Here is a 24,790-nt window from a genome sequence, read left to right on the forward strand (position 1 = left end):
GGGTGGGGAAAGGAAATAGGGATCAACTAAAGATCATCTAATTAAGAAGGGGAGGTGGATTAGGCATTTCAAGAACAGAAATATGCAAAACACACCTGCTAGTAATGGGGAACTAACTACTCAGACATTTACTGAAAAAATAATACAGCAAAACACAAAAATTCCAGTAAGTTTTTGCAACCTATTGGGGAAAACTTTTTTGTTTCAGAAAGTAGAGGCAGTAACCAGTGAAACAGCCATTTTAAACTTGATTGTGACCCACAAGGAGGAATTGGTTGCAAATCTGAAGGTGGAAGGCAATCTGGGTGAAAGTGACGATGAAATGACAAATTTCATGATTCTAAGAAATGGAAGAAATGAATATAGCAGAATAAGGACAATGGAGTCAAAAAGCAGGCTAAAAACTCTGAACTTCTGATGATGAATTCTTCTGATGATTGGAAACCTTTGTCTAATTACAAGCCTAAACTTGTTGATGGCCAGTTTATATCCAGTTGTTCTTTTGGGGGAAAGCAAGCATTAGGGTGGCTAGTACTGTCAACAAGCGGACCCCACTCCAACAAAGATGGAAGCAATTGTGGGGACTTAAACTGCAAGGAGTCCAAGTTAATTGATGCTGGAGCATCCAGCTCCAGAGGAGTGTGCAGAAGAGCTGACACTGGTGCTCAACAATCTTCAAGCAACTCATGGGTCAGTACAAAAAAAAGAGAGAAACTATCTTGGCAATGGTGCCAAGCATGGAACAGGTACGGAGGTTGGCACCTCCTGAGTCAGTGACAATGCTACTGAAGTCTTGGTAGGAGGCACTGATCTTGTCTTCAGTGCCACTTTGAATGTATTCAATGCCAAATGAGGGATTTGCTCCCAGTAGAGCACAGAGGAGATTACAACCTTGAATCTACGGTTGAAGGTGGCATTAAGGCTGGAGTGGCACAGTGCATCTTGGCTTCAATGTCAGAGGGTCTCAGCACAGAGGCTGGTCTTGGTATCTTTCACGGGCCCATCAAGATATCAGACTAAATACTTAACAGACTATACTCTGGCTTTACCAAATGAGTTTCACCCATGCACAGGAGGCACCAAAAGTGGTACAAATCTTAAAGCCCCTGCGGGAATTAGGGCCTAACACAGTGGCAATAAAGGGTAAGGAAAGGGTCATCTACATTGAACTAACCTATACCACACTTAAAGCTAGTGAAGAAAGATTGAGGGTAGGCTAAGTGAAGATTTAGTGTGAGAACACAAAAGCCAGTTCCATTTGCTTTCTGTAATGACAGATAATTTGAGGCAATTGGGAGGTTGCACTCCCTATAAAATAGGGCGAGTTCTCTTGTGAATCTTCCAGTGGGCACAGCTTTTCAAGGCAGTTTCACAGCTCAACACCAGAGGTGGCATATACCAGAAGAGGGAATGTACAGAAGCTGTCAAAAAGAAGGGATAATCACTGAAAAAACTTGCAGATCCCATGTGCACACCAGCAATGCATATGGTTAACTGCTGCCATGAGTACTAAATGTCAATAACTCAAGATCAAGCCAAAAAACAGATTTCTATGAGATCAGGGGAGTGAGCACAGGTATGAATACATTTTTGATTCTGGCTTCAAAGAGATTAAACACTAAACATGATTTAAAATACCCTTATAGGGTACTTTAAGTCATTTGACATCCCTTCTCACTGTACAAGTTTAAAACAGAAGTCAAATAACACTTTATATAGAAAGCTCAGTACTTACTGCTATAGTCACCATATCCATAGTAGTTGTTGTAACCAGTGTAGTCATATCCTCCATAGCCACCATATCCTGGGCTGTTGTAGCCATAGTTGCCATATCCCTGATTCCAGTAGTTGCTATATCCCTGGTTCCAGTTTTGACTGGGGCCTGAAGCACAGTAGTAAATTGCCAAAACATTAGAAGACTGAAAGAATATAGCCACCTTTCTAAAATTAGTAAAAAGTTAAGCACAAACTTACCACCACCTCTTCCACGGGCTCTTCCAACAAATCCTCCTCTACTGCCCCATTGCTGTTGCTGCTGATACTGTTCCTTTGACATGGCTACTTTTATTTCACACTAGAAGACCAAAAGTTAAAATCAAACCTAATTGGAAAAAAAGCAGTCTTTAAAGTAATTTATAGCCAACTGATTGTAAGTTATTACTTTAGTTAAGAGAAGAACGTAGAATAAAAAATAGTCACTGGAGTCTTATGAAAAACAACAAACAACTTCAATCTAAAAACAGTTACCTACTCTATTTCACAGCCTGTGAAAATTCAGTGACAAACTGTTTCCATCCCATCTGGTATAGACACTAATTCTTAAAGGAATTGTTTAGATTAAATTTTATTTCCATACTTCAGTTTTTCATCTGGTTTACAAATTTTATAGCCTTAGAAAGTTTGGACCAGATTGAATTATGAAAGCATCACTAGTTTTACTCAGTTACGTTTTGAAAGCTCAACTCAGCTGTCAGTATGTAAACAGTCACGTAAAACTTAAGCTTTAATTTTTACATTATTTTTGCTATTGGCCATACTTACACAAGTGATGCGATTTCTGAACTACACAGTCCAGGATCTGATAGTAAGCATGTTTCCATTTTGGTTTAGTACCAGTTTAAGACAATTTTCACTGGTTTATACTCCACTTAAGTATTTTACTAACAAGAAAGCATTTCCAAGTGGTTGAACAGTTAAACCAGGATGCAAGTATGATACTGATTCAAAGAAACAATCCATTTCAAAACTATAGATAAAGCATATGCGGTAGAAGACGGCAGAGAAGGCTGTGGAAGGGAGAGATTCCAAGGTTCTTAAAGGAGGCTGTAGTGGGCCCAGAAGAAGATGAGGAGTCAGTCTCACCCGGGGGGTGGGAAGGTTGGTGCATTGAGCCCTGCCAGTAGGAGTAAGTGAGTGTGCTGTTGCCAGACCCCTGAATGAAAAGGATGATAAATTGCCTAAGCCCTGGTCTACACTAGGGGTGGGGGTCGAACTTAGATAACGCAACTTCAGCTACGCAAATAGCATAGCTGAAGTCGGCATATCTTAGGTCAACTTATGTTGCTGTGAGGACAGCGGCGAGTTGACCGCTGCCGCTCCCCCGTCGACTCTGCTTCAGCCTCTCGTGAGCTGGAGTTCCGGAGTCAACGGGGAGCACGTTGGGGGATCGATTTATCACATCTAGACGATCCCCGATATATCGATCACTACCCGCCAATCCAGTGGGTAGTGAAGACCTGCCCTTAGGCCACACACTTTTTGGTAGCAAGAGTGGCATAAGGCCCAGAGTCTCTGTTCTAGAGGAAGACATGAACAAGGATCCCCAATATGCATCAAAAAACGAGGCGCACACTTGGTGCTTATATAATACAAACATTGATGAGCTAAAATACTTTGTTGTAGCTACACCATACATTTCTAGGATACTACCACAAATAAAATGGAAGCAGCTCTTAATGTATTCCACACACACAAAGTTATTTGCTCTGTTACTACAAGCAATTTAAAATTCCTCTAGTAAGACTTTAACATACTTTACTAAGACCGACGTTGTGGTATTTTTTTTCCATTATTTTCTTCACTGGTTCCTCATCCTTGAAAGTAATAAAGCAGAATCCACGCCTTTTGTTGGTTTTGTTGTCCATAGGGAGTTCTATAGATTCCACCTGGTGAAAACAAGTTTACATATTTCAATGTCATTCTTACTAAACAACCCTCCATACTTTACTATGTTTAAAATCAGATAAATCACACAAAGTTACATCTGCATAGCTCATATTAGTTAACTGAAATTATTTAACAAATACATGCAGGTAACAAGTTCCATGCAGAGGCATTTTGCGCTCACCATAGATGGAAACTGATACCTATATATTTCATGTTCAAATTCAAATTTAAGTTACATGTTAAATAAGTCTTCAATAATTACATCAGCATGATTTGCTTCACAGTATTTTTCAGTCAAGTATTTCTAATTTCCAGGAGATGTAGTTCCAGTGTCATGGCACCTGTATTATCCATCCTGGCACTAAAACCATGTTACAAGAACAATTTTAGATCCGGAGTTTAAGAACTTGACTGCAAATATACCAATGTAAGTAAGGAATGTCCAACATATCTCCTTACCCAAGTTACAAAGTAGGTTCCAATTTAACATAGACCAGTTAAGGTCCACAGTACATTACAAAGTGGAACTTCATTTGTAATCAGGGTAGAGCACAACCAGCTGGTGACCAGATTTCTTGACTGTTGTGTTGACGTGGGCTGAAAGGTTCATGTTAGAAGGATTCGCCAGGTCAGTGGGGAATAGGCAGCCATTTAAGTCAGCTTTATAGAATTTATGGAGGTTCACCAGCAAAGCACAAAAGATACTTTTGCCCACATTTACCATTAAGATAATGTTAGAAAATAAAGCAGAAGTATTTTACTCCCCTTTCAAAAAAAAGTCTCAGCCCACTGCGTGAAGAGAGTTTTCAAGGCAAATCTGAACTGCTTTAGAAACCAAGATTAGATTCCCACTTAGTCTAAAAAACTTCAAACACTCTAGTTAGGTCTAGAGAATACACTGGCCAGGCATATAATGTTAAGCCTCAACATTTTAAAAACATGCGTTAAAGCAGCATCACTGTCAAAATTAGAATGTTTCCATGTCAGAAGGTACTCAAAATAGAAGTGGATTAAACAGCTTTTGTCACATACCTCACCAAAACCTCCAAAATACTCCCTTATTTTCTCTTCAGGTGTATCTGGAGATAGTCCACCAACAAAAATCTTTTTAACAGGTTCTTTTGTTTTCATGGCTTTAGCTCTTTTTGGATCAATCACTTTTCCATTCAGTTTATGTTCTTTTTGGTCCATGACCTATAAAATTTGAAGTTAACAACATTTTGACTTTTCAAACTAACTAAATACTTTACTGCAGTTTTCGGTAAAATGTAATGCCAAAAATACAGGATCAACTAAAGATGGGCATAAACTGAGCACTTTTACAAGTGCATAACCAAGTAATAGTTCTGCAATATGGGCCAATATACACTGATTATACGTTTCCTCCCCAAACTCTTCATCTAACCACTTATCGCTTCGGAGCCAAGTGCCATAAAAGGAAGTTAAGGACACAGTATTCAAAGAAGGTACTCTAAAAGAAAGTTTGAAAAAGATCAAACCACTGTCTTCTCCCTTTACAGTTTGTGAACTACCATCTGTTTAGATCACATAAGCTCCAATATTGTTGCTGAGCAAATGGTTCCACACTACTGGATATCCAAAGCCCTTTGTTTTTTATATTGTTTACAATTTCCCAGAACTTGATCAGTTTTATTATAGAAATTTAAAAATGGGTGAAAATTGGTGCAAAAAGTTTACTTCCATTTTCTGGGTAAATACGAGAGAAAACATTATGGGACCAGCCAGGCAACAAATAGAGAAAAATAAGAATATTGAAAGAGTGCAAACACAGTAGAATACTGTGGTTTATTTCAGGAACTGTGCATTAACAGTACATACGCATGTGCGTGTATTTGCCACTACATTAAATTACATTGCTTTAACAGAGCCTCGCATTTAGACTTAGACTAATTTGCAGTGTTGTTGTAGCCATGTTAGTCCCAGGATATTAGAGCGAAGTGCTAATACACAGAGAAGCTCAAAAGGTTGTCTTACACCAACAGAAGTTGGCCAAATAAAAGATGTTAACTCACTCACCTTGTCTTTTTAATTTATTAACAAACATACATCTAACAATGTATTGGATTTTCCTAACAGTCATATTTTCAGGTACTTGAATGGTCTAATATTCAAGTGAAAATTGGTATAAACCAAATAGCTTTTGTAAAACCCAGGAATTTTTTGGTAAAAAATCAGAAACGAAGGGCGTTACGGATAGCGAAGGTTTGTTTCGACAGCATTTAATACTGTAGTGTCTGAGGTCTTGTCTACACTACGAAATTATGTTAACCTAACTTACGTTGGCATACAACCACCGCAGTTATTAAATCGCTTGTGCGCGCGCACACTCTGCTCCTTGTGTCGGCAGTGTACCTCCTCACCAGGAGCGCTTGTAACAATTCTATTGTCAGTGCGGGGCATTGTGAGACAGCTCCTGAAAGCCGGGAACTATTGAAGTAAGCAATGCAGTGTCTACACGGACACTGCATCAACTTAATTACATCGACTGACTCTACACTGGTCGGAGAGGTGTTGTTACTAAGTTAGCACAGAGATGCACTTACGGCGGTAGGCACCAAATGTAAGTGAAGACACTTCCATAGCTAGGTCGATGTAAAGCAGATGACATCAACCTACCACTGTAGTGTAGACAAGGACTAAGGCCTGACATGCTGAGAGAGATTTCCTTGCAGTGAAGGACATGAGACCATGCTTCAAGAAATGCTGTTCACTGCCAAGGAGTTGCACAGCTCAGATAGATGGCTGAAGTAAAAGCATTTTAAAAAGCAGCCTCTGGAAAAATATTGCTTCTCAAAGCTGTATCTTTTTAATAGATTATGTAAACGAGATGCACGCAAGAGCCTTATTACTGAGTTTCTGTACTGTTCATTTAAAGGGTAAATGAATTAATTAGATTAGAGAATAACACTACCTTATCTACACTCTCAGACTCTTTAAAAAGTACAAAGCCAAAACCCCTTGATCTCCCTGTGATAGGATCTAACTTCAGAGTGCAGTCTACGACTTCACCAAATTTGGAGAAGTAGTCCTTCAGATCTTTCTTTGTAGTGTCCCAGCTAAGGCCTCCAATGAACATTTTCCTGTAAAGACAGATATTAACAAATTAATAATCTTGTTCTAAAATTTGATATACAGGATATATTTTATTTTATCATAAGAGCTCATTTTTCCAATTAGGGAACTTTGGTAGGATACTATCAGCAATACCCCCTTATACATCTGATCATCCCTCTACATTTCATAAAGTGGTCCTGGTCAAATTTGCCACAACTGAAAAATCTATGTAAAAGTGACATTTTGAGTTCCATATTTGTGTCCATCATTTATTTAGTTTACAAATAAGACTTATTAAGCTGCCAGCCCTACACACTCAATGTGGGGGCTGAGAAGACAAGGAGGATTCTTCCTACTTCACACCACCACCGAAGATCCTTCCAACCACATTCTGTTCTCAGTTGCACTCACTCAGCCCCACAGAGGATCAAATGTTGATTAAGTTGTCATTATTCCATAGTTATTTTTCAAAATAAATCACAAAATAAGTGCAGATTACCCATTGAGCCGTATATGCCAGTCTGGGCTGGACAGGCACAAATATGTCTGGTTTGCCACTACATAAGTTCCTAGACAAAAACTCTACCAAGTTGGGGACAAATTACTCTACTCACATAGAAGGGGAGTACGCAGTACTGGAGCATGACTCTAAAGTTATGTTCTCCGACCAAGACCAATACTAAATTTATAAAATTATATACTGATGAGGCCATGTGTTATTTCAAAAATGAGTGCCCAAACAAGTTGTAAATCCATTGTTTTCCCAATCAAACTGGCCATGTGACTTAATGTGGGTAGGCTCATCTAAGTTTGATTTTCATTTTAATTGTAAATATGGTGGTACACGAGACAATTTGGAATCAAGTCACTCTCCCAATGCAAAGAGTTGGGAAATAAGGGGTGAAAAGGCCAAACATCTTAGCTCCTCAGAATGGGACATTTTATGATTTTTGTCAACTTAAATTAATCAAGTGAAATTGCGAATGGAATCTTTCCTAAAACTATTAGACAAACGTTATTTGTACCCATTCCAGTGAAGAATCATTTTAAAGTAATTTTGCTTTATAATGGCTCCAAAAATCACAAGAGAAAACAAGTTCCAGCCAGATCTGCAAAAACATTTCCGACAAGACCTAGTTCTCTTTATTGCCCCAACTAAAACTTATTTGTATTCATTCTAGAAATCACTAGAATGTTCCTCAGCACACAATAGAAATCTGAACTCCTCTATGTTAAACATGTGCAGAAAGTTACTTTACAAAATATATACCAGCACATAGCATGAGTTCTGTCACATCACTATATGCCGGACGACCTCTTTAAATCGAAGCTGCACATACAGATTGGACCATCAAGGCCACTCACTTCCAGGTCTTGCTACGTTAGTCATGGCCTTAGGAATGCATAGTCTTTTGACAGATTTATCTAATCCTTATGCAACTGCAGTGGATAGAGAGATAGGCTCCAGCCTTCAGATGTTACATGTTTAATACCAGTGACTACAACTTAACTCTCCCCCCCCCGCCCCAAAAATAAATACATACATAATGAATTCATCCAGCAGACCCACTCCTCTCCATCCCTTCATATATTATTCCAATTGCCTTTGCTCTCTACCACAGAGTACTAGAAGCCCTTCCCAGGATTAGTGCTTTCAAGACAAATATGGAGGGGTTAGTTGGGCAACTGAGTGTTGCACCACCACATTAGTGGTGCCAGACACTCAGAAGTGCTCTATGCTCCGGAGATGCTTTAAAACACCGATATTCAGACTTCGGTGGTTCAGGAGTCAATTAGCAACCAACATTACCTAAAACAGCCCCAATAGTGTGAAAACTCTGTTTCATTTTCTTTTTTATATATATACACACATATACATATATATACATATATATATATATATATATATATATATATATATATACACACACACACACACATACATATATATATATATAATTCTCACTGCAAAATGACTGACCAAATATAATTTTAATCAACTACAACTGGTTAATAACATAGTAAAAGCATTGGTTAATAATGAAATCACACAGTGTTTTAATATTACATGCTGCAAAGAGCCTCAGGAGACGCATTAAAGAGCCACTTGCAGCTCGTGAGCCTCAGTCTGAGTATCACTGATTTAGGAGGATACATTTATGGGAGAATTTCTTCAAGTTTTCAAGGTTTTTATAACAAAAGAAAAGGCTTAGTGTTATATCCATGGCATGCTGGGGAATAAGATTTTCCAACAAACAATTTGGGGAACTTTTTTCTGAGTGAAGCAAGAAAAGAAAAAGATGACATGCTTACAGAAGGGCTCAATAAATGAGCAAATTTTAGCAATGCAAACTTACCAAAACCTTCCCTCATATCATGCCCTTGAAAAGGCTAAACAGGGAAACTTACAGTACAAAAACATTTTTTGTCTACTTCCATAAAATAAGCATAGCAATACTGTTTAGATTAAGATAGGCCACTAGCATGGCCAGCCTTTTTGGCTCTTACAGATGTTGAAGTACTCTAAAATACTGTAATATCTTTAAACTAGGGCTGTGAAGCAGTTAAACAATAGAATACCATTTATTTTAAATATTTTTGGATGTTTACTAAATTTTCAAAAATATTAATTTCAATTACAACACAGAATACAAAGTGTACAGTGCTCACTATTTATTACAAATATTTGCACTGTAAAAAACATTGTATTTTTCAATTCACCTCATTCAAGTACTCTAGTGTAATCTCTCTATCATGAAAGTTGAACTTATAAATGTAGAATTATGTACAAAAAACCTGCATTCAAAAATAAAACAATGTAAAACTTTAGAGCCTAAAAGTCCCCTCAGTCCTACTTCTTGGTCAGCCAATCACTCAGACAAACAAGGCTGGCTACAATTTGCTGGAGATAATGCTGCCTGCTTCTTGTTTGCTATGTCACCTGAAAGTGAGAACAGGCATTCGTATGGTACTGTTGTAGCTGGCATTGCAACACATTTATTTGCCAGATGCGCTTAAGATTCACATGTCCCTTCATGCTTCAACCACCATTCCAGAGGACATGCTTCCATGCTGATGATGGATTCTCCTTGATAATGATCCAAAGCAGTGCGGACCGACGCATGTTCATTTTCATCATCTGAGTCAGATGCCACCAGCAGAAGGTTGATTTTCTTTTTTGGTGGTTTGGGTTCTGTAGTTTGCGCATCAGAGTGTTGCTCTTTTAAGACTTCTAAAAGCATTTTCCACACATCGTCCCCCTCAGATTTTGGACAACACTTCCCATTCTTAAACCTTGGGTTGAGTGCTGTAGCTATTTTTAGAAATCTCACATCAGTACCTTCTTTGCATTTTGTCAAATCTGCTGTGAAAGTGTTCTTAAAACAAACATGTGCTGGGTCATCATCCGAGACTGCTATAACATGAAATATACGCAGAATGCGGGTAAAACAGAGCCGGAGACATACAGTTCTCCTCCCAATGAGTACAGTCACAAATTTAATTGACGCATTATTTTTAATGAGCATCATCAGCATGAAAGCATGTCCTCTGGAATGGTGGCTGAAGCATGAAGGTGCGTACAAATATTTAGCATATCTGGCATGTAAATACCCTGCAACGCCAGCTACAAAAGTGCCCCGCAAACACCTGTTCTCACTTTCAGGTGACACTGTAAATAAGAAGCAGGCAGCAGTATCTCCCATCAATGTAAACAAACTTGTTTGTCTTAGCAATTGTCAGAATAAGGAATAGGACTCAGTGGTCTTGTAGGCTCTAAAGTTTTATACTGTTTTATTTTTGAGTGCAGTTATGTAACCAAAAAAAAATCTGCATTTGTAAGTTACACTTTCATGATAAAGAGCAGTACTTGCATGAGGTGAAATGAAAAATACTATTTGTTTTTTCATTTTTACAGTACATATATTTGTAATCAAAATAGTAATATAAAGTGAGCACTGTGCACTTTGTATTCTGTGTTCCACTAAAGTCAATATTGAAAATATAGAAAAACATCCAAAAATATTTAATAAATTTCAATTGGTATTCTATTGTTATAAGTGCAATTAATCGCAATTTTTTAATCACGATTTTTTTGAATTAATAGCTTTAGTTAATTACGATTAATTGACAGCTCTAGTTTAAACATTAAAAAGTTGTAAGAGAGGATTGTCTATTTGACAAAATGCATTGTATGTCTATTGAAGACTGAAGTTAACATGGTATTTACTCTTTTATGAAACAGTAGCAACATGGGTTTTTAATTTCCCACGTTCAAAGAAGTGTTTTACTTTTGGATTCCCTAGACTCTGGGCTTTTGTATTTATCTCAGTGTTTAAATATTATGTTTGATGAGCAGAGTGAAAATACCCAGATCTACCTTATTTTTACCATGTGAGGATTCCCTTTGGCTACATGGGATATTAGATGAACATTACACATTTTCCCCCTTCTTGCTATTTTAATTTTAAAATTAATTTAAAGTTAGATGTTTGAATTTAAAAGATTTTAACTGCGTACACCTCATTTAAAATTGAATTTCACTTGCAATCCGTCTTAAGGACTCAGAACAGTTTATGTTGGTTATTAAAATGATTTTCGAAGTGTCTGAATGGATAATTATGCTATACATTACATGTTACTTTTGTAATGAAAAGTTATTGAATTATTGATATAGAAATACTGTATGAAATGCTCCATTTAAAATAGGTTAAATATGGAAAGCAAGTCCACTAATGACATGAGCTTGATGCTGATGATACAACCCAGCCTAGTCACTAATGTTACTTGGGTCTGCAAGAGCTCATGTCAATCTACCCAGCAAAATCAACCAACTTCCAACTCAAGTGCTAATAGCCATCTATTGTAGGATTTTATACTGCTGCGTATCACTGTAGTATCTAAGAATCTTCCACTTAAAATCAACAGCAACAATAAATCCCCTAGTGGACTTTGGGGGGGGGGGCTATAAGTTTTGGGTTGTTTTGTTTTTATTTGTAAATATTATTAATTTTCTTTTTAAAATAGGAATTTAGTGGTCGTGCCAGAAGTCCGCGTTGTGTCATAACACTCATGCCCAGACCCAAGTGCCCCATCAAGTTCCTTCTCTTCAAAAGTATGAGGAAACAGAGAGACTTTACAGTGTGCCTCGAAAGCCAGGCTAGCTCTATCAGCCAAACTGGGAGATGAGGAGTACCACAACCAACTTGAGCACCTGAACTGATTTTAACTGTGGTGGTTCACAGGTGGCATCTGATAGGAATACAACTGGAACAGTTCACAGGATTTATCTAAAAAAAAAAGACAGTACAGGTGAGTCGCATCATACACGCATTTAACTTATGTGAATTCAACTATACGCGCTCGGCCTAAAGAAAAAACAACAAGATACCTGTAAATACTGTGGGCGATTCCACCCACCATTCCACTCAAAAAGCGTATGTCCCGGAGTGAGTGTGAGATGGGCGACATGAATCTGTTGTTCCCTCAGTTGGTCTCAGTTCCCGCATGCCTCTCATAGCATGAGCATCTTGCCGCGCTGAGTGTGATTCTAATGTTTAAAGATACTGTACGTATTTTTCGTACAACATGGCCCCTAAACACAAGCCAACTACTTCATCTGGTGCTCAACTGAAGAAACAGTGATCTGTTCTAACGCTGGAGGAAAAACTGGCTGTGTTGGACTTATTGAGAGACGGTATGTCCGTCTCCAACATGGCACGTAAATATGGCCGCAACGAATCTAGCATCCGTGCCATCAAGATTCAAGATAGAGAAATTCGTCCAGCCGTGGCATCAAGTGCTCCAATAACGAGCCAGGTGCGTGATAAGATTTTAGTAAAGACTGAAAAGGCATTCAACTTATGGCTGGAAGACATGAACCGTAAAAGTGTGCCTATCAATGGCAAAACGTTGTGAGAAAAGGCTCTTAGCCTCTACGTGCTGTTCAAACTTCTCGCCGAAGAGGGACAACCTTCTGATGAGAAGGAATTCAAAGCCAGCCAAGGTTGGCTTAACAGTTTTAGGAACCGCTTCAACCTCAAAAACATGCAGACTACAGATGAAGCTGCACCTGCCAACGAAGAGGCAGCAAAAGCCTACCCCGAACAATTAAAGAAAAATCATAGAAGAAAAGGGCTATCTTCTGGACCAAGTTTTTAATGCTGACGAGACTGGGTTCTTCCGGAAAAAAATGCCCAACCGCACTTACACTTTGAAATCAGAAAGACAAGCCCCTGGCTTCAAAGCAGCTAAAGACCGTGTGACTGTTGTTTTATGGAAATGCGGCTGTGCATTTAATAAAGCCGGGCTTCCTCTACAGGGCTGCAAATCCCCGTGCCCTAAAAGGCAAGAACAAAAATCTCCTGCCTGTGTTCTGGCAATCAAATAAAAAGGCTTGGGTGACGGCAGCATTATTTCTGGATTGGTTCCACAAGTGTTTCATTCAGGAGGTCAAGCGGTACCTCAAAGAGGAAGGACTTGACTTTAAAGTGTTGCTGATCATAGACAATGCTCCTGGCCACCCTGCAGCACTCCGGTTTGCGCATAATGACACTGAAGTCCCCTTTCTCCCCACGCCCCTCCATACCACTTGCATCCTCCAACCTCTCGACCAAGGCGTGATTCGCTGTTTCAAGGCCACGTACACGAGGCTTACGTTCCCACGGATATGTAGCACTATGGATGCTAAGCCCAGTCTTAATGTGATGGAGTGTTGGAAGTCCTTCAACATTGCCGATTGTATCACTTATATTAAACAGGCAATGGATGCAATCAAGCCTGAAACAGTAAATGCATGTTGGTGAAACCTATGGATAGAATGTGTGAATGATTTTAAGGATTTCCCGACCATTGACAAAGAAGTGAAACACACTGTTCAGGTGGCCAGCCATATGGGTGGTGATGGCTTTGTCAACATCCTTGAGGAAGAAACTGAAGAATTAATTGAGAGCCATAGAGAAACACTGACTAACCAAGAGTTACAGGAACTGATAAAATCGTCTACAGAAGACGAAGATGACGACAACGAACAGGAAGAGCCAGCAAGTTGGAATCTTCATTAATTTGCTCAAGTGTTCCAAGCAGCGAAACACTTGAACGATTTAATTTCTGAATATGATCCCTCTATGGAATGAAGCCTCAAAATCACACGTAGTATTATGGACGATTTGAGACCGTAACAAGAAATGTTTGAGCAGCTCAAGAGACAACAGCGACAGTTGCCCACCACCATGTTTTACAAGGAAAAACAACCAGCAGCAGATGAGCCTACGCAATCAACTTCTCAAGCTGAACCAGAGCCAACCACATCGTCTACAACTCGCTCTCCGTCACCTCCCCATCTCCTAGATGGACATCAAGCCCTGACAACCCCCTGTAATTAAAAATACAGTACTGTAAAATTATATTTTCCATATGTACTCTATTATATATACAGTAATGTACAGTATATTATACATATTACTGTACCGGGTTGTATACACAAAACCATGTACAGTATACTGTACTTCATGGGCGATTTAATGGATTTTCAAGGGTAATTTTGACTGTAAGCGATTTTCGCCTTATGCGCTGACTTCAGAACCTAACCCCCGCGTAAGATGCAACTCCACTGTACATTATTCCCACCAGTCAAAGTCCAGGAAATTTTGTATTTGTAAAAATTATCCCAGTTACACAACACTGGGTTTTAAAAGTGGCAACTTGCACGTTGAAGTTTCAGAGAATATAAACAGATTTAAAAAAAAAAAGAGCACATGCCGAGTACCCACACTACCAACTGAAGTCAATGGGAGCTAAAGGTGTTTAGCATCTCCAGGGGGGAAATGAGTCCGTTATAAACCCAGAAGTTAAAGTTGAGTGGAATTAGACAGTACCACAGAGTATAAAAGACCTTATGCTAGCTATGGAATGGACTCCTTTATTTAACCACCCTGATGTATGGTGGGTATATATAGGTGCCAGTAACGTACATAGTAGCCTGTGATGCAGTAATGTAAGAATGGAACAATTTCATAAGACTAATAAGGCAGAAAAGGTCACTGCCAATGAAAGCCGCAGGAATATATTTTATAGGTACAATAAATAAGGCTAAGATTTTGTTATAATTATTTTTAGTAAAAGCCATGGACATGTCACGGAAGCAGTAACCTGTCTGTAACTTTTGTTGCTGCGGCAGCTTCATGGTTTCCCCCACCAACCTGGTGGCTAGGACCTGTGGGGTTCCCCCTCTGGCCACGGCAGCTGGAAGCTGCAGGGGTGCCCTCCTCCACCCATGGCAGCTGGGAGCTGCAGGGTGACCATATTTCCCAAAGAGAAAATGGAACACCCACAGCCACTCGCCCGAGGCATCCCCCCTTGTGCACACTTGAGGCTGTTGCCTGTCACTGGAACCCTGAGGAGGGCCCCCTCAGGAGTCCGTCACCTGTCAATGGAACACTGCAGGGGGCCCCCTGTTGCTGGAACCCTGCCAGGGTCCCGCTGCCTGCCAGCTCCAGAGTCCAATAACCCCTGGGGCTGAAGCAGAGAAGGTCATGGAGGTTTCTGGAAATCACGGATTCCCTGACTTCCATGACCTCTGTGACACAAACGTAGCCTTAACAATGAACAATGTTAGCAATATGGCCTCTGGAAAAGTGGAATCTCTTCAGAAGAGTATTTCCTCAGCAAATTACTAGAGAAAAATGCAGTATCAAACCAACTCACTAATGTACACAACACAAATTCTCTGGATATGCTGAATAAAGCCAAACTGACAATGTCTGACCAATGAACAAGGAAGAATCAATCTCCCTAAAAAAAAATCACTTCAAAATACCTTTAGGAAGAATGACAGTATCAACAGTTTCCTCAGTGCAGAGGATTTCCTATGTAATCCGTATGGCCCTACCAAATGCACAGTCCATTTTGGTCAACGTCACAGTCATAAGATATTAAAAATAATAAATTTCACAATTTCAGCTATTTAAATCTGAAATTTCAGTGTTGTAATTGTAGGGGTCCGGAGCCAAAAAGGAGTTGTGGGGTTGTCACAACATTATTGTGGTGGAGAGACGTGGCTCCTAGCCAGGAGCCCAGCTCTGAAGGCAGTGCCACCACCAGCAGCACCACAGAAATAAGGATGGCAATACCATACCATGCTTCCCTTACTTCTGCGTTGCTGCCTACAGAGCTGGGCCCTCAGTCAGCAGCTGCCACTATCAAGCCGCCCAGCTCTAAAGGCAGCAGTGCAGGTGGCATGGTATGGTATTGCCACCCTTATTTCTGTGATGCTGCTGGCAGGGCGCTGCCTTCAGAACTGGGCAGCTGGCCAACAGCCACCGCTCTCCAGCCACCCAGCTCTGAAGGCAGTGCAGAAGTAAGGGTAGAAATACAACGACCAGCCTAAAATAACCTTGCAACTCCCTTTTGGGTCAGGACCCCCAATCTGAGAAACTCTGGTCTCCCCCATGAATAGTACAGTATAGGGTAAAAGCACACAAAAGAGCAGATTTCACAGGGAAAGAGCAGATTTCACGGGCTGGGACACGTTTTTCATGGTCGTGAATTTGGTAGGACCCTAGTAATCAGCTTGTGGTTTGGTGTTACCAATCCTCTTTAGAAATCTGGACCATCACCTCTTCCTACATAGTCACTAATTCCCAAGTAATGCATCCTCACAGTGGTGGTTCAGTGGATAACATGAGGCATTCTCCTAGACCTTGACTACAAATCAAGACTACACTCTGAATTAAGACTTCAGGAGCTTACTTTCAATATGAATTGAAATGAGAAAGCTATAACAACAAAGATTTTTGAGCCAGCCAATTCACATGGGTGAGAACCACTGCAGCCAGTCACTGTGGAATGTAAATGCATCCCATAAATTTTCAGATCGCAGAAGCAGCATTGACAGGGCAGAGAGGAAGCCATGTCTCTCCAGCTCTCAGAAGAAGGGTTACAATGTCATGAAACCTTTAAAGAGAAGAGATCCTGGAAACATCCCAGAAAACATATAAGGATTAGAGACTCAAAGCTGTACAGAAGCGAAAAAAAAAAAGGCAGAAAATATGGAGCAAGGAACTGAAAAAAAGGAGTGGGAGGAAGATGAGACAAAGCCAAGAAGGTGACGGGCCTACCTTTAAAGGCCGAGTTTATGACTTTGTCAATCAGTAGCCAAATAATTCAGAACATACTCAAACTCCAAAACTCCAGGGTAAGAAAAGCAGTCACTGAGGCCCTAAGTTTACAAACCAAGCTTTCTAACATATACAGGCAAATAGGTAAGAAGACAGTAAGTTTTCAGGATTGCACCACACGAAGTGTAAGCAAGCCTTAATCAAAATATTTCAACATACATAGCAGCCACTGAAATCTGATGTGTACGCTCTATTTTTGCCAGGGACTGTTCCTGACCTCTTCTTGAAAGGTGGGTTTTTGTTTTTTAAAGATCAATCACTTCTGACTAGTGGAGACTTATAAATTTAAAGATGCTGGAAGGGAAATCAGTTTTTGGTCTCTACTCCCACCTCAACAAGAGGTGTGCCTGTACGTGGCGGGTTCGGTCTCCGCTACTCTAATTTCGCCAGCCCCAGCTTTTCCCCTTGGATCATTCTGCCACATGAATATATCCACAATGCTTGCCTCTGCTGTTGCCCTGATCTTGCCCAAGCAGTAATGTGAAGATGACATGCTATTTGAGAGTTTCAGTGCTGTAGATAGGGTTTTGAGTATCAGCAGAACTGACGATTCTTGTTAAAGGAACAGTCATCTTGGTGAAAAAAGATAGTCTCAGGAAGTCTTGAAACCTATTACAGTTATTTGGAATGCCTAATTTACATAAAAAAGTTAGAGAACACACATTTTCGGGGAGTTTTCATTAAACAACTTGGTGCATCTGACAGTAGTTTATGGACAATTTCTCCTCCATGTGCTCCCTGCTGAAAAAAAAGTAGCTGTGTAAATGGGGGAGCAGAAGAGCCCTTCTGAAGTTTTATTTTTACTTACAGGAAGTTCTATCAGGAAGTGAAATTTTGGGAATGTAGTGAATTTCAAAATTTGAAGTTTACAAGCTCCTTTTAATTGTGCCTACAGACTTGGTAAAACAATACTTCATCAGTTTACAACCAGACGACATTTGGAAGGTTACTGTCACAACTGTAAGAGCTTAAAACTAATGCCAAATCTACACTACAAACTTTTCCCAGAACAGCTATGGTGGTAAGAGATTGGATTTGAGAGTGACACACAGCTATACTGGCAAAAACCCTTAATACACATGGTTACACTGGCGAAACTGCACTTTTGGACCTATAACTAATTTTGCTCAGGGGAAGTGGGGGACTGGAATAAGTTTACCAACAAAGCCTTCCATGTGTAGAACTGACTTCGGGGAAAGCTTAAATTCTGCAGAAACTGTTGGTACTTGGGTCCTCCTCTGATAGGCCTGTCAGGAAATTTCCTACTAGACAATGATACGTGGATTTTTTTCAAGTCTAGCATCCAAGTTCTGGGAGACAAGATCAACAACATCCTGAGGCTCTTTAGCAGAGGGAATTAATGCAATGTTACAGTGCAAGCATTACCTGGTATGTTCTGACACCATTCAGCAAAGTTACTCGTACAGTCTAGGCTGACAATCACGACCCTCCACAAAACCTCATCCACAATCTAGTCCCAACCCTCAACTGACCCTGCATTAAACAGCAAGGACATAACAGAAACAACAGTTGTGAACTTTTAAGTTATAAAACTCAAAACTAAGTCAAAGGAAAACAGGAAGATACTGTATGTAAATATTTACCAATGTCAAACAAAGTGTTTGAAGCTTTTGTTTTTAAAGAAAAAAAATTCTGATTTTTCTCCCTGCTCTCAGTCAAGCCATTGTGTAAGCAGGGAGGGAAATCAAGAGGCTTCTAAGCATGTTTGCAGAGGGCGGGAGACAGATCTGCCATACGGAAGTTATCCTCATTCAATGAGCCTGTCTTCTACTCTACCATTCGACTAGTATGTCACCCCCAGGAGGGGAGGGAGCCATTTCAAATTAGAAAACTGAGTTAACTGAAGCCCCTCTGAACTATGGTTTGGTGGTACTTAAGAGAAAAGTATGTTGCTGCAGAGTCTCACTGTATTGGAGATCACAAACATATTTAAGACTACACTTCAATGAATCCTGGGTCTATTCTGTTGTGCACAGCAGTGGTTCTCAAACTAGGGCCGCCACTTGTTCAGGGAAAGCCGCCGGGAGGCCGGGCTGGTTTGTTTACCTGCCACATCCGCAGGTTCAGCCGATTGCTGCTCCCACTGGCCGCGGTTCGCCACTCCAGGCCAATGGGGGCTGCGAGAAGCGGCACAGGCCCAGGAATGTGCTGGCCGCCCTTCCTGCAGCCCCCATTGGCCTGGAGCAGCAAACCACGGGCCAGTGGGAGCCGTGATCTGCCAAACCTGCGGACGCGGAAGGTAAACAAACCGGCCCAGCCTGCCAGGGGCTTTCCCTGAACAAGCGGCGGCCCTAATTTGAGAACCACTGGTGTACAGAAACAGAAAGAATACTGGCAATTGTAATACTCAGGTGAGTACTCAGTGCCTAATCTAAAAAATCAGGATATTTAACATTTCTGGAACATATTTAACAAACTGTTTTCTTTAAAAGGTACTTTGGATGCATTTAATTTCAATTACTAGTTAAAGGTAAACATTAATGAGATACTTAGCGTACATTATGCTAAATATTACTAATTCAAGGCAAGCTTTAAAATGAAATGTTAGTTATAAATTGGCAAATTTGCTCATCTCACACCAAGCATTAGCAGTTGTCTTCAGAAGATTAAGGGCTGACTTTACTAAGAATTTTTTCACATAAGCAATCTAAGACAACCTTTGGTTACAGCAAATTCAGTAAGATTTTTGCTTCTTCCAAGAGGATGGCTCTTATAATCCAACACTTTGTACTATTTAAAACAAAAGATTTACTTTCCGTAAACCTCAGTTCATTTTACTTGGAAATGAAAGAAAGGTAAATGCATTAGGATGAAAATCAGAGGGACATTATATTCATTTAACAACACTCAGTCAATATTTAGATATTTCTTCATTAATATAAAGGAACACAAATACAACGCATCTTGTTTGACTAAATAGTAGTTACATAATCATAGAATACAAGCCATTTAAGTAACACAATTTTTTTAAGCCTATAAATTAGACCCTGCACATACAAAATGTTATAGTTTCGCAGGTCATATATCCTATTAGATACTTAAGCAATAACCACCGGGAATTTGTCCTGGGGATTAAAAGTTGCCAGTTAGTGGCACAAGCCAGACAGGTGCCCCCCAAAATGCTTTTCAATTTATTGCTATCAGAGCCCTTGAGCATTTAGAAATAAATGTAAAGTTTTACCATTCTTCCCGCTGTGGCGCTGCCGCTTCAGAAAGCCATGGGGAGGAGTTTGAATTGCTAGAGAACAACCAACCAATACAGTAACTGATCAAAATTCAATTTTCAGCATTTGTTAGGATTACAGTTTTAACTTATTTATACTTTTTATAAGATTTAGTGTAATCACTGTAGCTAGCTATCAAGCAGAGATGTTTAAGTGTCTAAACAACCTGAAGATGAGCAAGAGCCCACAGCAGCCATTAAAATGATACCAGCAAAGGGGCCAAAAACATTACAGGGAAAAACAAGCTAAAACAGCAATTAGCACAGTAGCAGATCAATAGACTATAGATGGATGTTCACAGCTCAAGACTACATCTCAGTAATAAATTATGCGCATGCCATAGTATTGCACATGGTAATACAACTAAAAATCTTGCATTTCTGTTATGGTTTAGTTTCTTGATGTTTATATCACCTTCCCAAAGGCTAATTTTTTGTTCACCAACTAGAATCATTGACTAAATTTTTCCAACATCAATGCCTACAGTTAGGTACCTAAACAGAAGTGGCCTGATTTTCCAGAGGTTCTGAGTAGATGCTTTTCAACAGGAGCAGCAACAGGCTCCCCATTCTGAAAGATAGGCCACTGATTTACAAGCCTAAATATGGATTTAAAGATTTGTCTTGATTAGGAAAAGTTATAGTTACTTAATAAGTGTTACCTAACCCCAAGCAAATCTCAAACACTCAATCCACACAGACCCTAAATCTAGATTTAACTATAGCTTTGAACACTCTTTTAACTTAAGTGTTCTGAACAGTACAAATTTTGGAGTGTAATTCTATTCTGAAAAGTAGCTAATGGCATTGTAAGGTTCCATATTACAAACCCTGTAAAATCAATTTAAAAAACAAAACAAAAACAAAGTTCTTTTTGGCTTATGTACCATCACCAACAATAAAGATGGTGCAATTAGAATTTAGCAAATACTCCTGTCGAGACACAAGGAGAAATATAATCCATATAACTTTTCCTGGGTTGCCTCTGTATGGTTTACAAGTGAAAAAAGCAGTGAATGCTTATTTCAGGCAGCAATGAAAAGCAGATGTGACTGAATGACAGACATCAGATTGGCTGAGTTAAGATGCCATTTCTGTTTCCTAAAACATGATAATAAAAGCCTAAAACAAAACAAAAATACTCCAGGCAGAGTTTTTATCCTGAGAAGAGTCAGAATCCATGAAGTCCACTAAAGACTTTGCTGTTGCTATTAACTTTTCATAGAAGGCACTACAATCATGAGCAGAGCATAAAACCCTAAAATAGGGATTCAATGTATACTTCACACTAGATACTATAATTACCTCCTTTAAAGCTAAAAGCAGCAATAAATAAGTGTGAAAATACGACATTTTGAGCTGGGCGAGATCATGGAAGGGATTTTCAGAAAAAGACTGGGAGCTGTTGATGGCTCAATGTAGTTTACCCGGCAGAGTACAAACTAACGCAAAGGTGCGGGGAAGGTGGATTAGAGGAATACCAACAGTTCACAACACTAGCTGAGAGAGCACATTAAGTAGGAACTCCTGGATTCCATTCTGTCAGTAGCTGACTGTGGGACCCTAAGCAGTCACTTAAACACTGTCAACCTGAGATTAGTTAGTCTCATTACAGTGTCATCCACAATTGCAACAAGACTCAGGTACAGCGGCACTGCATTATCTAACCCAGCTCACAGCAGAACTAGCCGGTAACTGATGCAGCCAATGCACAAAGTAAACTGAAAACCAAAAGTATTCTTGATAGCTTTTCAGTTATAGCAATCTTAGGCGTGATCTGCCAGAGTAAGAAATCCTCAGACAGAAGTGTGTCTAAGTGCCTTTAGCCGTTGCAGGACGGATAAAGCCTGCTGTGCCTACTGGGTTGAGGATTAGGGACTCGATCCTGCAGCCAGTGGAAGTGACATTATGGGGAGCACTCGCCTCAGGGCGACACCCCAGTGAGGTGGAGGGGCTGAACTTTCCTAGGGCGGCCCACAGCGTCCCAGCCAGCCTAGTCTCCCACTTGCAGACACACTCAGCCGCGATCTCCCTGCCCCGCTCCGCGAGGGAACCGGCCGAGCAGGGGCGGCGAGAATCGCGCGGCATCTTCCGACGCGGCCCGAGGCGCTTTACTGCCGCCGAGCCGGGGCGGGGATAGGCAGCCCCGCCACAGGCGCATAGGGATCCTGGGCTCCCGCGTAAACTGCCCCCAGGGACGGGGTTGGTGGCGGCGGCTGCTGGTGCTGTCACTGCGGGCCCCCGGCCACGGAGACGTAAACAGCGGGAAACCCCACCGCGCGGCCGGGGGAAAAAGGGGGGACAGGCCGGTACCCGCCTCCCCGCCCAGAGCGGCCGTTACTCACCCTTCATCCTCCTCGTTCTTGCTCGCGTCTATCTTGGCCCCCTCCGACTCGGCGCCGCCGCCGCCGCCTCCTCCACCGCCGCCGCCGCCTCCCCCTTCTGCGCCGCCCGCCCCAGCCATCCCCTCCTGCTGCTCCGCCTGCTCCGCCGAGCCGCCTCCGGCTGCCGAGTCCCCCCCGAACTGCTGCTCCGACATGACACTGCCGCGCCCTAGGAGCCGCAGCGAGCTCGAGACAGGCGCGCGCGGATGCCCGCCTCCGCCTGCCGGCTAAGACCGCGAGGGCTCGTACTCCGGCCGGCGGACCTAGCTGCGGTGCCTCCTTCTCCCGCTTTAATGGCGCCGCCGCCGCCGCCGCGAACCCAACGTAAAATGGCGGGCGGAAAGAACGCAGGAAGATCACGTGACCCCGGTCCCTTCTGCAGCCCGCCTTCCTCCCATTGTGTATACACTCTGCCCGTCTCTGAACCACCGAGAGAGAGGAAGTGAGGAGATAGAGCGGCTCAAGAGCCATAGAGACGACAAAAAGAGAGTAGTCAAAAGGCTACTGTACCACCCCACCGTAGTACAGACTAGCGCAAAGGCGCGCTAGGGACGAGGTCCCGTGAGGCAGGGGCTCTACCCAGCCCCTGCGACCGGTGACAGCGGAGCTCCCGGGCAGCAAGGGCCCTGGCTAAGGCAGCTTGGGCGGCAAGGAGCAGAGTTGCAGGGGGAAGCTTGTTACTGCCCTTCCCTGAGCTACCTGGCAGGGATGCGCCCAGTGCAGGGCCGCCCTATCTTAGCCCTGGGCGGAGTCCAGCGGACCCCCCGCCCAGGCCTGGGCCCCAGCCGTTGTACAGTCCCCGATTGGCATCAGCCCTAGCCTCCCTTACACACACAAGTAATGGGGCTTCAGCCCTGTCCTAAGAGGCAGGCAAAGGAGGGCGCCCCCTCCCCCTCACAGCTCAACCTTGGGAGGTGGATTGTGCCCAACCCTTTAGGACAGGAAGCGAAGAATAGGAGCCCTGGGCACCTTTCTTTTGAACGGAAAACAATGTACTTACCCGTCCAGCCAGTCCTCCTCCTGTGGCTAGTGAGGAGGAGGGAGGATTTCTACATTGTCCTAGAGAGGAAGAAAAATTCCTACCCACTCCAACAGGGAATGTTAGTCCTGGAAAGAGGAAGAGATCCTTGGGAAAGCTGGTGGGAAGAAGGGTAAGTAAGTTTTGAAAGAGTGTTACATTCAATTTCATGACGTTTTCAGTTAGCTGAAGCACACCAATCACGGCTTAAAACTTGTTTCCCCCTTTCTCCACTCACTTTTATTTTGAAAAGGGGTGTGTGTCTTAACTTAAACATTTCCAAGTTGTTAATCTTTCATTGAGAGCGTCACAAACCAATTCATTGTTAAAAAAAACTCCCTTATTCTAAAAAAAAAAAAAAAAAAAATCTATTTCAAAAAGGGCAAGTTTTAGGCTATAAGAGGTCCTTTCTTTGGACCAAGAAATGTCAGCTGGGGTTAAGTGTTAGAGACTCAGTGAAATCTTGGGTCTACAAACCGATAGTTCAGCTTCCATGACAAATTTCCTATTGCATGTAATGGAAATAGAGGATGAAATTCTATGTTCAATTAAATGTGGACTATTGCTACTAGGTGTAGCATTTGCAAGAAAGGAGGTGGATGTTGTAAATAACTCCAGCACAGCAGGTGTGGATTATCTTTTATACCTCAGGGTAAAAGTCCCTGTATACCCTCAATTTATGGCTCCTGTAACCCTTCAGTAGTTACTGACAAAAACTGAGCTAGAAGGTTGCCTACTCTTGGCTATCCTTATAAATGGCCATATCCATTTTAAAAATTTGTTTACTGTAATTTTTTTTAATACCTGACACTAATTTCCCTTCCCCTCTATTGTACACTTAAACTTGTTCATTCTTGTATATGATGATACACTAGCACAGAATCAGAGAAGAGCCTAGAAAAATTGTGATACAAGAATCTCTACATAACATTAGATAGAAATTTTGTTCTACTAATCTTGGCTATTTCACTTTAGTTAGTATAAATACTTAATAGGAAGTCTTAGCTGTTTACTAACTATACATTAGCAAAGGTGCTGACTGCAATCCTAAAAAAATACTTAGGATTAGTTAGTTGCCTTGATTTTTCAAGCATTTGTCAATAACTTTAGCCATCAGTATAGTTCAAGTGATTCAAGGTCATTTCTGAAAACTATATTTATGTGGCTTACCATGTGCTGTAGCACAAACACCACATTAAGTACAACTTAAATGCAGAAAGCAATCAAG

The 24,790-nt window shown here is 41.2% G+C and overlaps 1 protein-coding gene across 3 annotated transcripts in view; it reads right to left on the reverse strand.

Annotated features, from left to right (window-relative positions):
- HNRNPD (heterogeneous nuclear ribonucleoprotein D) overlaps nucleotides 1-22,881 on the reverse strand; it is a 27,241-nt gene extending 4,360 nt beyond the window's left edge. For 2 of the 3 annotated variants that reach the window (XM_084626350.1, XM_084626351.1), the window contains exons 1-7: nucleotides 22,506-22,881; nucleotides 20,119-20,175; nucleotides 6,599-6,767; nucleotides 4,699-4,860; nucleotides 3,534-3,665; nucleotides 1,975-2,074; nucleotides 1,736-1,882 (exon numbers count right to left, since the gene is read on the reverse strand). In XM_084626350.1, the coding sequence (XP_084482476.1) occupies nucleotides 1,736-1,882; nucleotides 1,975-2,074; nucleotides 3,534-3,665; nucleotides 4,699-4,860; nucleotides 6,599-6,767; nucleotides 20,119-20,175; nucleotides 22,506-22,699 (961 nt within the window). In that variant the 5' untranslated portion in view covers nucleotides 22,700-22,881. The remainder of the gene's footprint in view (nucleotides 1-1,735; nucleotides 1,883-1,974; nucleotides 2,075-3,533; nucleotides 3,666-4,698; nucleotides 4,861-6,598; nucleotides 6,768-20,118; nucleotides 20,176-22,505) is intronic. The other variant, XM_084626352.1, reaches the window with a different exon arrangement.
- Between the last annotated feature and the right edge of the window lie 1,909 nt (nucleotides 22,882-24,790).

Source organism: Lepidochelys olivacea, assembly GCF_965140295.1.
Source record: "Lepidochelys olivacea isolate rLepOli2 genome assembly, chromosome: 4".
NCBI lineage: Eukaryota > Metazoa > Chordata > Testudines > Cheloniidae > Lepidochelys > Lepidochelys olivacea.